This window comes from Hermetia illucens, chromosome 2 (assembly GCF_905115235.1).
Source record: "Hermetia illucens chromosome 2, iHerIll2.2.curated.20191125, whole genome shotgun sequence".
Lineage (NCBI taxonomy): Eukaryota > Metazoa > Arthropoda > Insecta > Diptera > Stratiomyidae > Hermetia > Hermetia illucens.
The window spans coordinates 79,654,547-79,670,063 of NC_051850.1; the positions used below are offsets into that span (position 1 = coordinate 79,654,547).

The following is a 15,517-nucleotide window of genomic DNA, read 5'->3' on the forward strand; positions in this document are numbered from 1 at the left end:
TCAGACAGAGTTGGTGCTCTTTACCAAGCGGCGAAAATAGAAAGCTGTTGAAATTCGCATCGGGGCGCATGTTGTTAGTTCTTAGCCATCGCTGAAATACTTGGGAGTAATATTCGACTCCAAGCTGAACTTTAAACCCCATTTAAAGCTTACTGGGCAGAAAGCGGTGACTATAAGCTCAACACTGGTAAGAATGCTTCTAAATGTAGGCGGCCCGAAGCATAGTCGATGCTTACTTTTATCGCGAGTCGTCAGCTTGCTTTCATACGTGGCACCAGTGTGGGCGTCGGCGATAAAAATCGGAGAAAATCGCAGACAGCTTCAGACTGCATATCGATTAAACACTCTACGAACATGTTGCCCTTGCCAAACCACATCTTATGAGGCAGCATGCGTGATTGCGGGGACGATCCCGGTAGATATTCTAACCGATGAGGCAAGTCGTCTGTACGAAAATAAGGAAGCGAGCCTAAACAAGCAAAGTGAGCGTTTGCGATCACTGACTGCATGGCAAACAGCATGGAACCTGGCAGAGAATGACCGGTGGACACCCAGGCTTATCCCAGACATAAGCATGTGGACTATGCGGAACCACGGTGAGACAAGTTACGATCTGACTCAGTTCTTAACCGGACACGGTGATATGGGAGTTACCTCTATAGGTTCGGCCTAGATGAATCGTCCGATTGTCCTACATATGAAGGTACAACCGCAAATGCAGAAGACGATTTCTTCGCCTGCACGAGATTTCAAAGCTCAAGGAGAAAGCTTGAAATAGAGCTAAATACCCGTTTAACGGTGGAAAATCTGATAAGGTATATGGTGCAATCAAATAGAGCATGGGACGCGGTAGTTGCACTGATGAACCGGATCCACCAGCAACTAAAAGCAGCAGAAGTACAACGGAGACATAGAAGGGAAGTTACTGCAATTAACGCCACGCAAAGCGATAGCAGCTCGTTTAGAGTGAACAGCTAAGAACTGAACAGCCCCGCGAAGGAATACCGAAACAGTGGTCCCACGGGGAGAGTGTGGAAAAAATATGGGAGGTTTTAGTCGTTAAGAATCCGGCATGCGTGTCCTAGATTCCAGATGCGTATCCATGATGGATTTCCCCCCAGCCAAAGAAAAAAAGACAGACAGACAGTAAACCGATTTTAATAAGGTTTTGTTTTGCACAAAACTTTTAAAAAGTTAAAAAAGGGAAATTGAAATGCCCCTATGGATTCCACCGTTCATATAACTTCACTGATGACATCATACACGTCTTAGAGTGCGATAAATTTTCAACACCAATAACTTTGTTAATAATAGTTGGATTTCATTCAAGCTTCCCAAAGTTATGCCTTATATTATCCCTTATGCCAAATCGTGGCCTTTGCGAGGTTCGCGAGCGCTACGCGAAAAACAGCTTATAATTCATTCACAACCACTCCTGCGTGGGAATTATCAGACAATTACAGTTTGTGTGCTTGTCGAACCTCTCCCCCAGCCATTTAGATCAGTCAAATACTGTTGTAAGAATTACCTCTCAAATCAAGGGGTTTCAGGAAATATTACAAAATTATACTTCTGCCTACAGATCGCATTTGTTCGAGAAACAATTTCTAATATAAGAAAAATAACACAAGGTGTCATTCAAGAAAGACAATAGTCTATTTATTAGCAATATTCTTTTGGAATAAAAAAATACAAATGACTTTGTTTGTATTATTCTAGAAGATATCGAGCATATTTTAAATCGTTAAAGTCATCTAATTCTAAAGCGTCATCTTTATCAATGACAACTACCTTACACCTGAAATGAAAAGTTATTGGTATACTCCAGGAACAAAGGGATAAATTTAAGTGTTTACCTGTCGTTCTGAAATGTGCCGTCCAGCAATAACTCCCGTTTCGTTAAATAGAACATTCCAGTTTCCACCAGTTCTCCATGCCAGTCCTGACGTCTGGGTCTATCCAGTGGATCGAAATTAACTGGTTTAATATATTTACCTTCGGAATCAAAAACCCATCGTAGCTTAAAATCCCTAGAATAAATCTTTTAAGATATGTGGGTGGAATTAGCATTTGTTTGTACCTAGTTGACGCAAACACACAATCAGCGTTTTGGAATGTTCGGCAGGCTTCGTGGATATATTTTGTTCGTAAAAAAACCGAAGTACATTGGAATAGAGCGACGGAGTTTACATTTGGATGACCTTGTATAAAATCTTGTACAGCTTCTATTGAAGGTGTGGTATCCTGTGCTAAATTTTCCAACCTTTTGTGTACCTTCGCCCCATCTGCGAAATGTAAACGCCATCATGTTATGACATATCTATGTATGTATTATTCGAAAGGTTTAGTGGAAACAAACGTGCATGTTTGGTCTGTACTACATGCATTTCACTTAAAAATTGTTAAATAAATATTCACAAGGCTTGGCAATGGTAGGAATACCATCAAAAGATATTTATAGCATGTTGTGAATAAGATTAGTTCTCCTACATTTTTAATGCACGGATCCTTCCTTTTAGGCAAAGCACCCGTTAATTACAAAGCAGTTTTGTGCTTTTGTTATGTGCGAAATTTTCAATGTACAATTCGTAAATAGCTAAACATTCAAAATGTTTCTTCATGGATTTGCAAGCTCATCATCCTAAGCAAACAAACATTGTCCATTACCACTTACTGCTGCACACATATATACAATATTCTTCAAAATGATACGTCCACCTTATCTTTTGAAAATTGTTATACTAATTTCTTTTATTTATGAGATTTAATTAAGGTATTTGCCAATTTTGTATACGTTAATCACATTACAACAAGATTATTATAAAAAAAAATGCATTTTGGAAAACCTCCCTTCACAAAAATATACGTCCACTTTGCAAAACAATCATTTATTTTTATAATATTCAGAAAAAAAATAATGAAAGTTAAATTTGATAATGGGTAACATCTATTTTTTGGTTAAATGCTCGTTATCCATTAAACGGACTAAACTTTGAAACAAATTATTGTCTAACTCACCCCAAGTAAACAAAATTGAGATTTTAAACTCTTAAATTGTTTGGGTTTGAACATAATTAGCGCAGACACATTTAACATGGATTGTCCAATTCTTCTCAATGAGATTTAGAGCAGAAACTACACTGGTCAATTTAGTACAGCAGCAGCAGCTTGAAACCAATGGTTAGTAGCATTTGGTAAACGGATGGTGTTATTATCCTTCTGAAAGGCAACTGAAACATAATTTTGTTCCCCTAAAAGTGGAAATAAGGAAGCATCGAAAAGGTCATAGATGCGTACTTGTCGGTTCGAGCCGGAGAAAAACCTGCATACAAATAGCAAACCAAACCATAAGAGTGTCACCACAGGCGTTACAACACGAAAATATTCTGCATTTTTTCCGCAATTCATGCTTTCAACTTTTTGGATCTTTTATAATCACTCTTACTGTCTCAAACAGCATATCGAGTTCGGAATTCGCATTAATTTCGTTACAGGGAGCTGTCGAATTGGACCATGCGTTCATAATGCAACATTCACCGCGTGTGTGTTGTTGAGCTGAATGCTGTTTGAACAAGTAATTACTGTATGGTTTGTAATGTTATTGACAATATCATAATTACGCCAAATTTGTTTCATTATCCACCGATATTTACGACAGCCAAAATCTCAGTTGTGTTTCACTGAGAAGTTTACGTCGTCCCATCTTATGCAGGACGAAACACTAACACAACAACAACACCAATACCAGGCAGTTCAACACAATAACGAATATCTTAAACCGAAAAAGAATTGTGGACGTCACTTTCACAAAAAAGCTCATAATTTTGCTTTATGCACTAGTAAAGTATCTCAATAAACAAAAACCCAAAATCAGTTAAAAAATTTCTAAAAATAGGGTGGACTTATAATTTTGTGAAGGGGCATATATGTACGCATGTAGACTGATAGTATGCACCTGAATATTTCCGCTTTATTTCATACACAAAAGTCAATATCACTCATACATGAATACATAAATATAGAGTAGCGGCCAAACAAAAATTTTGTTTCCAAGAAGGGGAAATTCGCCCAATAAAATAGATTTAAATTACAATTGCACGATGCCTACCTGCTTGATGGTTCTTGCATATATCGTTTGTAAATTGAATCCTTGGGCATTTAGAATCAAGTCGGAAAACCGGAAGCTGGACGCTTCAAGTATGAAAGGTTTTGTGTATTTCTTATATAAAGCCCCATTAATGCGTAGCACCTAATATAGTATATATTATGTGAGAGTATCCACTTTCGGGACATTCATAGTCTTGAATTTGTAAAGAAACGACAACTTTGACCTATTATGACTTTGTTAGTAATAATGCGATTTTCATCAAACTTGGTAGCATCATGCCTACCTTACTACAAAATTTCGTGGTGCTAGGATGAACTTGCAGCCAATTACAAAAAATTATAGCAATATACTATTATTAACTTTTTCAGATTATTCGATTGGGTAGTTTTTGAGAATGCACTCCCCACCTATCCAATAACAAACTTCAAAACTAACACCGGCTTCGGAAAGTACTAATCGAGACCTTTCATTTGATACCCCATATGACTATATTTGGGGACCTCCCCTTAAATTGGACGTAAAATGATGTAACTCACTGTAAGCGTGAGCGTTCACAGTTCCCACCTTTCCTTGGTATTAATCACTATAACCGTTTCCGAGAAAAATGCGTGTGACGGACAGACAGTAAAACGATTTTAATAAGGTTTCGTTTTACACAAAACCTTAAAAACAAAATGCTTAAATGCAAAATGAAATAACTTAGTTCCGAACAAAAACGGCGATAATCGCATTGGCCATCGAAAATGTGAAATATTGAACATGCACAATGCTTTTGTTCTCTCAGTAATTTTTTGAATTTTCGGGTATTTAGCTCAAAAAAGAGGTGTAGGTCCGGTCCGGCATCAACTGGATGCAGACTTATGACTCCCTCAATCCTCAAACAAAAAAAATTTAGCTTCGGCCTAGTTTGGGCCTGAATACTTGGATATAATTCGGACTCATGCCGTGTTTCCGCCTGTACCCACTTTCGGTCACCTTTTGTGTACCTTCGCTCCGTCGGAATACCGGAAGCTGACGCTTCGGGTATAAAGGTTTTGTGTTCATCTTATGTAAGAAACCTCAACGCACATTTTTCTTTCCCTATATAGCTACAAATCCAACACAATCCTTCATATTTTTTCAAAACTACAACACATACGTACATATTACAGCCATAGATAATATCCTCACCCTAAAAAAACAAACTGCCTATTCCCGAATACTATACATATATATGCACGTATATAAATTGATCGTGCCCATATTTCCGATTAACTTCGTGTACAAAAGCATACATATGTACATATATAGCACGTATATTAAATATCGCTGATTTATTGTACAAATATATCTATCTTAATTATCACTACCCGGAAACTTCATTAGCACGCATATACTATATACCTATTATATAAGTTATCGCACACGATATCATTTCATACACGAGCGATCGAAGTTATTGAACTCAGGTCAAACATCAGCCGGAATAAGCTACACGCGCAACCGCACCTGTGTCAGCAGATGTCTGGGTCATCGCCATCAACTAACATTAAAATGCACAATTGCATAGGTGAAATACTAATTGCATATTAGGCAATTTAAAACATATTTAAACAGTTATTGTATTAGGAGTAGTTCAGTTTTGTATCAATCACGAAGGGAAGTGTAATAAAAATTGTATTTTTTTAATCGTTCGACTTTCCGATTTATTAACTGGCGCCCGAGCAGGGACCGCTTTGCGACATATCCGAAATTGATAGTTGTTTAGTATAACCAGTTACTAATAGTGGAAAATCGGTACTCGTACGATAACCAAGTCGGTCCATTTTCCAATCGTTAAAAACTATCGCGATTTACCCAAATCGAGTATTCGGAGTGTATTTTAAGGGAAAAGAGGCCCCGCAGTAGCTAAGAGAGCAAACCGGAGTCAATTGGAATATTGGCAGCCACCCTTAACGCAAGATCGCGGTCCAAACCAAGGAAATAAAAAGTGATAATTAATCGGTGTGAAGTGCAAATTGAGTTGATCTTGGCAGAGTAAAAAAAGAATGCAGCCCATCATAATATCAATGTAAGTCGATTATTGGAATGATTCTTAGAAATTTTTTATGTAAGTCCAGGATTACTAATGTAGAGTGAATATTTGAATTTTATCAGAGGTAAAGTAAAACAAGATTGAATAATTGCAAATGATCTGTTAGAGGAAATCAAATTTTAAAGTGAGTAGTTCATACTAAAGAAAGAAAATAATAAGAAATTGAAAGTTATTAACTTATATCAAAGTTTAAAGCAAGAAAGTGGAATTTATCAGATCAATTTATCAAAGTGAAAGTTATCAGATTCCTATTTTAAAGTCGATGTTAACTTTGTGATCGGGAATATCAGCTATTGTTTGTTTTTTCGAAAAATTTTAAACTGATCTCACTAAGAAATTTTAGAAATCGCCGGAATCGTGAAAATATGGCAAATCGAAACAATTTAATTCATCCTCCGCGATTACAAGGGAATGAGAATGCAGAAATGGTTTCTCCTCACCCACCTAACCCAAATCCCCCCCAACCCAATGCAAATATACCCCTTGACAACTTGGCTCTCCTTGGATCTAGGCTAGTTATTGAGACATTACGAACAGAGGGAAGACATATAATAAATGAAATAATTAATCCTGTTGGGGATATAAATAATGATGTGGACATACCAGTGAACGTAAATAATGAAGGCAATTTATCCGATATGGATAAGGTCCCAGATATAGTTAAAAGCCTGAGGGATTTCTCCGGGAAACCAGGGGAATTCAGTTCCTGGAAGAAGAGCGTAGAACGCATTCTGGCAATTTATGAACATCTGAAGGGTACCCCTAAGTATTACGGGATCCTTTCGGTAATAAGGAATAAAATTGTAGGAGAGGCAGATACAGCCCTTGAATCATACAACACTCCCCTCAACTGGGATAAAATTGCAAAGTGTTTGACGTTACACTATGCTGATAGACGAGACGTAGGCACGCTGGAGTACCAAATGACAACTCTTGTCCAGGGGAACAGTTCTATTCACGAATTTTACCAAAATGTTTATCATCACCTATCCCTTATTTTAAATAAATTATCCTGCATGGATATGGGTCCAGAATCTTTGCAAAATATGACGCAATCTTATCGCAGTAAGGCATTAGATACATTCGTAAGGAGATTGAATGGTGATTTACCAACACTTCTGAGTATTAGCGGACCAACCGACCTCCCACAGGCCTTGCAGCTCTGCCAGAAGTTGCAGAATGTTAACTATCGTACCCAACACGCTCATGGATCACAAAGTACCATGCGTAAAAACTTCTTCCAAACTCCACCTCTTCCTCCTAAGAGAAATAATCATCCATTATCCCAGTATCAGGTCAATAGATATCCCAAACGGGAATTCTACCCTGCCTTACTACATGACCCCCAACCCTCCCAGATACCCCAATTTACTGCACGACAGCAGCCTCAAGGTCCTCAGGTAGTAAGACCAAATGTACCACAATATCCGAACTATTGGCAACTACCACCAAAGCCACGTAGATATGAGCCTATGGACGTAGACCAGTCCATAAGAAGTCGAGCTGTAATCTATCAGAATAGACCAAACGTGGTCGCCAATTTCCAGTTAAACGGGAATCAGGCCAGCAGCCAGATTTCAAGAACAAACAGCAAAGAAACTATCATACACAAGCTTTTAATATAATGCCCGAAGTGCTCGAGGAGACCATGTACCATAATAGTGTGAGCTCAGATGAGGCTTTACGCGAATACCTCTCATTAGAAGAAACCGTACCCTTCCCGCCTCCAGAAGCTTTCCAAGATACAGCACCCCTTGAAGTTCCCAATGAAGACGAGTTAGAGGAAGGAGAAATAGTACAACATCCTTTTTTAGATTAAGCAGCTCTTCGCTCCCATACATTGAACATGCGACGAAGAGCGGGGAAAAACTTAAATTTCTTGTTGATACGGGATCTAATAAGAACTACATGCACCCTCAATTTATTAGAGCTCCCATTAAAAACAAAATTGCGTTCATTGCTAACTCTGTAGGAGGAAAAGTTAGAATTACACACCATGCATTTATCGATATATTTGGTCATGACATGGAAAAGTTAAAATTCTTTATTTTACCTACACTTGAAACCTTTGCAGGAATAATAGGAAACGACTGCCTAAAATCATTAGGAGCAGTCATTCATACGAATGAGAAGTATATGACCATAAAAAATAATGTAAAAATTCCTCTTCAACAATATGTATCCGAATCAGTGAATAATATAAGAACATCCCATCTGAATGAAAGCCAGAAAACTAGACTAGAATCTATTTTGAGAAAACATCAAGGTCTCCTTTCAGGACCAGATGATAAATCGACATTCGTAACAGGTGTTAAGGGAGAAATCCGCACTACCTCAAACGAGCCTGTCTACAGTAAACAATTTCCTTACCCCATGGCCCTAAAAAAGGAAGTTGAAAAAGAGATAAATAAACTTCTAGTCGATGGAATTATTAGACCATCAAAGTCGCCGTACAATTCACTAGTGTGGATTGTTCCAAAAAAAGCAGACGAATCTGGTAACAGGAAATTTCGTATAGTAATTGATTACAAGAAATTGAACGCAATCACAATACCAGACACGTACTCCTTACCAGAAACCAATGAGGTTCTTGCAAACTTAGGTGAAAATAACTTCTTTACTGTACTTGATTTAGAGAGTGGTTTTTTTCAAATACTGTTAAGAGAACAAGACATAGAAAAAACCGCATTTTCGGTTAACAATGGGAAATATGAATTTCTCCGACTTCCTATGGGAGTAAAAAACGGTCCAGCAAACTTTCAGAGAGCCTTAGATGACATACTCAGGGAACATATCGGCGTACGTTGTCTTATTTACCTAGACGATATTATAATCTTCGGCAGAACTGAAGAGGAACATTTCAAGAATCTCCAATTGGTATTCGAGACACTTGAAAAGACAAATGTAAAAATTCAACTTGATAAATGCGAGTTCCTTAAAACTGAAGTTGAGTTTTTAGGTTTTATAGTAAGCGCCGAGGGTATTAAAACCAATCCTAAGAAGGTTGAAGCCATTGCAAATTTCCCACCACCCAGAACTCTTAAAGACCTCCGTTCATTCCTGGGAATGTCAGGATATTATCGACGGTTTATAAGCGATTATGCGAAGTTGGCGAAACCTCTAACGTCACTCTTAAGAGGGGAGGATGGACGAGTATCTAAGAATTCTTCAAGAAAAACATTCATCATCATCATCATCATCATCATCAACGGCGCAACAACCGGTATCCGGTCTAGGCCTGCCTTAATAAGGAACTCCAGACATCCCGGTTTTGCGCCGAGGTCCACCAATTCGATATCCCTAAAAGCTGTCTGGCGTCCTGGCCCACGCCATCGCTCCATCTTAGGCAGGGTCTGCCTCGTCTTCTTTTCCTACCATAGATATTGCCTTTATAGACTTTCCGGGTGGGATCATCTTCATCCATACGGATTAAGTGACCCGCCCACCGTAACCTATTGAGCCGGATTTTATCCACAACCGGACGGTCATGGTATCGCTCATAGATTTCGTCATTGTGTAGGCTACGGAATCGTCCATCCTCATGTAGGGGGCCAAAAATTCTTCGGAGGATTCTTCTCTCGAACGCGGCCAAGAGTTCGCAATTTTTCTTGCTAAGAACCCAAGTTTCCGAGGAATACATGAGGACTGGCAAGATCATAGTCTTGGGGAAAGAAAAACATTAATTTCCCTTAATAGAAACGCAATGGAAGCCTTTAATAAACTTAAAAACTCTCTTATATCAGAAGATGTTATTCTCTCGCATCCGAACTTCGAAAAAGGGTCCGAACTCACAACGGATTGGGGCTGTCCTCTCGCAAAACGGCAAACCTGTTTCATTTTTATCCAGAACTCTTAATAAGACTGAGGAAAGCTACGCTACTAATGAGAAAGAAATGCTAGCGATTATTTGGTCCCTAAAATCCCTTCGTAACTTTTTATACGGTTCTCGAAAAATCAAGATCTACACGGATCATCAGCCCTTGACTTATGCGTTAAGCAACAAAAACACTAACAGCAAGTTAAAACGCTGGAAATCGATATTAGAGGAATACAATTACGAATTGCAATATGAACCGGGTAAGGCTAACGTTGTCGCCGATTCCCTATCAAGACCACCTAAATTATCCGAAATTAATTCTATGACACCCACTGAGCACAGTGACGAAAGCTCTTCCCATAATTTAATCCCTTCTGTTGAGACTCCAATTAATGCATTTAGAACACAGCTTATCCTGAAAATTGGGGATGAACAGAGCTATAAAATTAATAACCCATTTGACAATTATACAAGACATACATTTATACAACGACATTACACTGAACAGGATTTGATAAATATTTTTAAAAGATATCTCAATCCAAATACTTTCTCTATTCTCTGTGACGAACGGACTATGGGACGTATACAAGAAATATACCCGCACCATTTTAATAGCTATAAAATTAGGTACGCACAAAAATTTGTTGAAGACATTCCAAATGAGGTTGAGCAAGAAGAAAAGATTATTCTCACTCATCGAAGAGCTCATCGGAATGCTGAGAAGAACCGCCTTCAAATACTAGAAAACTTTTATTTCCCTAGAATGTCCGCAAAAATCAAAAAACTGGTAAATCAATGCTCGATCTGCAAGGCAAATAAATATGATCGGCATCCTAACAAACCACACATAAATGCAATTCCCATTCCGAACTATCCCGGACATACCGTCCACATAGACATTTTCTCTACCGAAAAACACTTGGTTTTAACGGCTATAGATAAATTTACAAAGTTCATTAAAACTCAAATCTTACAATCGAGATCAGCGCAGGATATCAGGCAACCTCTTCGAGACATTCTATTTTCATTTTGTATTCCTGAAAATGTTGTCATAGACAACGAAGGCGCATTGAGATCTATTTCCTTAACAAACATGATGGAAGATGAGTTACAAATAAAAGTTTATAAAACACCTCCATATAAAAGTGAAGTTAATGGACAAATTGAACGTCCACATTCCACCTTAACTGAAATCATGAGATGCTTAAGAGAAGGGCAGCCTAGACAATCCTTTCAAGAACTTTTAGAAAAAGCAGTGTATGATCTGACCATACATTCCACAACGGGAAAGAAGCCCGCAGAGTTATTCCTTGGCAAAATAAATCGAGCCAATCCTGAAGATTTAGAAAAAATTCGTACCAACAATATAGAGAAATTGAAAAATAAACAGCAAAAAGACATAGAACAACATAATAAGAAGAGGCTACCAATGAAAACTTATGAAATTGGGGAAAGTATTTATGTTAAGATGAACAAAAGGTTAGGTTCAAAGCTAACTCCTCGATATCGACAAGAGATAGTGAAAGAAGATAGACACACAACTGTATTAACAGAATCTGGCAAGGTTGTTGACAAAAGTCATATAAAAAATTAATTCTCTTTCCAGACTGACCTTTGGCTTAGCTTTTGGCAAAGTACAAATACTAGACTATACGAACTCACAAATAATAACAATAAAGGAAGGACTAGCGAAAATAACAACAGGAAATTTTAAAATCATTCATGACGCCGACTTGGACCAGTATGAAAAAGTGACTTCGGACATAGCAACTACTCTCAATACTGACGCATTTAAAAACGATCCATTATATCCTTACCTTTCCCATGAACTATTACAAACTTAAGAAGTTTTAAGCAATTTAAAACCGAAAATAGAAAAAAGATCCTTAAATTTTATTGGTACGGCTTGGAAATGGGTAGCTGGTAACCCCGACCACGAAGACTTCATAACTATTCAAGATAAAATGAACAGTGTCTTAAAAAACAACAACCAGCAGGTAATCATAAATAAATCTTTAACTGATCGATTGAACAACCTTACTTTAATATCAAACAAGATAGAAAAATGTGTACAAACAAACGAAAACTTTAGAAATGAACACTTGAGTAGTTTACAATATAAATTGAAGTTAATCAAAGAAGAACTTTTAAATATTAAATACGCCATTAGTTTTGCAAAAATTGGAACTATAAATACGTTAATGCTTTCGCAAAAAGAATTAAATTAGCTACTCAAATCCTGGATAAAGAAAAACTTCCATATGCTTCACCAGAAGAAGCATTAGAATTTTCAAATGTTAAAATTATAACTAATCACTCCTCACTTTTATATATTGTTAACATTCCAATAACGACGGAACAAACATATGAAAAAATTAGAATAAAGCCTGTCAAGAATAAAAATGTAATTGTTGAGATACCGCAAGATTTTGTATTAAAGAATCAAAAACAAATTTATAGCATTTCATAAAAATGTAAAACTTTTAATAATTTGGCAATTTGCAATCAAATATATGTAAATGACATAAGTAATTCATCTTGCATCTCTAAAATTTTGCAAAGTTTAAATTCACATTGTAACAAGATTAGTAATCAGCACATACCGACCATCGAGCAAATCGCACCAGATATGATTTTGGTAAATGATTTCAAAGGAACCTTAAATATTGATCAAACCAACCGGGAACTTAATGGGACATTTGTTATAAAATTTAGCAACGTTACTATAACAATTAATAATCGATCCCTTTCATCTCAAGAAGTAACAAGCATTGAAGCTCTCCCGGCCATCTTACAACCAACGCCACGAGAACAGCAATATCGGGAAATACTATCTCTCGAAATGATGAAGGAACTGAGTATTCAGAATACAGATGAAATAAGACTATTAGAAGCTGAAAACAAACGTGACAAATGGACTAATTACGGACTTATGGCCACAATTTCTTTTATATTTATCATAATATCTCTTAAAATCTATTCCAAAACAGTAATCAGAGATAAAGAACATCTAAAAATCGAAATTGAACCAAAGGAACAACAACCACAGATAAACTTACCATCTCCAGATATGATCAACATTTCAGTTCCAAGTATACTTCAATACCTGCAAAACCAACCTCCAATGGTCCAACATCCCTACAACAACCATTTTTAACTGACGAGGACGTCAGCATCTAAGGAGGGAGGAGTTATCGCACACGATATCATTTCATACACGAGCGATCGAAGTTATTGAACTCAGGTCAAAAATCAGCCGGAATAAGCTACACGCGCAACCGCACCTGGGTCAGCAGATGTCCGGGTCATCGCCATCAACTAACATTAAAATGCACAATTGCATAGGTGAAATACTAATTGCATATTAGGCAATTCAAAACATATTTAAACAGTTATTGTATTAGGAGTAGTTCAGTTTTGTATCAATCACGAAGGGAAGTGTAATAAAAATTGTATTTTTTTAATCGTTCGACTTTCCGATTTATTAACTTATATACACACATGCCAGTTTGGAGTAATTGATATTTATATATAAATGGCTGAAAAACTGAAACAAAATAGTTCTTTGCGACCTCATTTATACGGACTCGCTTGGGTGTGGTATTTGCGAATTGATATGTGATGATGACGTCATGCATGTTTTAGAATGCACGAAATTCACCAAAAACGGCAAAGTTTCACCCCCTATAACTTTGTTAATGATAGTTGGATTTATGTTATCTCTTACCCCGATACCCAATTTTGTACTTCTGGAATGAACATGAGGTGGTTGCCGAGTAAATTTCTAAAATGTGGAAATATGCTATTATTAACTTTATTAGCGCAGATATCGGAACCGTATTTTGAGGCCTAGATTTCGTAGAGATGCACCACTATGATTTTTTTCAGATTTTTCTGTTGGATAGGTTCTGAAAACGAGACCTGTTACACTTTTTGGGGGTCATATTTTGACCCCCCCTCCCCTATATTTCACCCGATATCAAATATAGAGCCACTTTCGGAAAGTACTAATTGAACCTGGGGTATCAAACCCCACATGGCCACATTTTATGAAAAAAAATGTTGCACCCTCCATTCACATGTATGGGGAGCCCCCCCCTTAAATTTATTATAACATGGCGCTACTTGCTGTATGTAAAGGGAACACCAGATCACATGCTCCCACCAAGTTTCGTGAGAATCGGTCCAGCCGTTTCCGAATAAATCGGCTGTGGCAGAGAGACAGACAGACAGAGACAGAATGGTGGCACTCAAACGGCCACAATTCGAGTACCACCGGAGGCAGCGCAGATGTTGTTAGCTGCCAGAAGGGTTCGGATTGGATGGGTTGTCTGCCGTTTAAGAGAACAAACTTCACTAAAGGGGTGCTTTAAATTCCTCATGTTTGGGCACTTCGCGAAGGCATGCACCAGCAGCATTGATCGATCCGATCGATGCAGAAGGTGTGGGGAGAAAGGCCATATTGCCAGAGAGTGCAATAGGGACCCCAAATGCCTATTGTGCGAAGCAAAAGAGGGACAGGATAACCGGCACATTGCCGGAAGTAGCAAACATCCGGAATTTAGGAAGGCGCTCACTGCAATGAGAAAATGAGGTTTATTCAAATAAACCTCAATCATTGCAGGGTCGCTCAGGATTTACTTGATCAGACCACGTTCGAATCTGAGATGGAAGTTGCCATCATAAGTGAACCGTATAGAAACCGTCACGGTGGCATATAGGTCACAGATTCGACTGGTGGAGCGGCGATATGGGCTTGCGATCGACAGGCCATACAATGTACTGCAAGTCAGGCAGCCAGTGGCTTTGTGTGGGCGAAAATAAGTGGTGTATATATCATATATACAGCTGCTACGCTCTACCAAGTTTGACACTGTCTGAATTTGAGCAAATGCTTGATAATCTGGTTCTCGACGCAAGGGGACGAAGTCCAAAGGTGATTGCTGGTGATTTCAATGCTTGGGCCCTAGAGTGGGGTAGCAGAGAATCAAATGCTAGGGGGCGCAGTTTATTAGAAGCTTTTCCGCAGATGGACATGCTCTTGGCTAACAAAGGTGTTGTAAATACCTTTCAGAAAATGGGGGTCAGGCTCGGTTGTAGACCTGACCTTTGTCAGCCCTGCGCTGGCACGTGGTATGTCCTGGTGCATTAGCGAACGCTACACCCACAGCGATCACCAGGCAATCTTCTTTGCGACATGTGTCGAGCCACAGGGCAAAGAGCTATCATGCCCGAAACCGAGAAAGATTTCAGGCTGGTCTGCAAAATCTTTGGATGAGCAGACCTTCATAGAGGTGTGGTTAGATCAACCTGATAAAGCAGGCGCCTCTATGGAAAGAGCCGTCCATCTAGCACAATGCATCGCCAAAGCATGTGACACGTCCATGCCTAGGAGGTGCTCATTCGCCAGTAGAAGACCAAACTACTGGTTGAATGATAAACTGACCTGCCTTCGATCAGTCTGCCACCGAGCCTGAAGAGCGGCTCAGAGGGCGGTAGGTAGAGTCGATCAGGA

At 38.4% G+C, this 15,517-nt stretch overlaps 1 protein-coding gene across 2 annotated transcripts in view; it reads right to left on the minus strand.

Annotated features, from left to right (window-relative positions):
• Nucleotides 1-1,490: 1,490 nt before the first annotated feature.
• The window catches only part of LOC119649316 (N-acylneuraminate cytidylyltransferase A), a 64,721-nt gene continuing 50,694 nt past the window's right edge, over nucleotides 1,491-15,517 (minus strand). Inside the window, exons 3-5 of one of the 2 annotated variants that reach the window (XM_038051419.1) lie at nucleotides 2,081-2,285; nucleotides 1,857-2,041; nucleotides 1,491-1,798 (exon numbers count right to left, since the gene is read on the minus strand). In XM_038051419.1, coding sequence (XP_037907347.1) covers nucleotides 1,900-2,041; nucleotides 2,081-2,285 — 347 coding nt within the window. In that variant the 3' untranslated portion in view covers nucleotides 1,491-1,798; nucleotides 1,857-1,899. The remainder of the gene's footprint in view (nucleotides 1,799-1,856; nucleotides 2,042-2,080; nucleotides 2,286-15,517) is intronic. The other variant, XM_038051418.1, reaches the window with a different exon arrangement.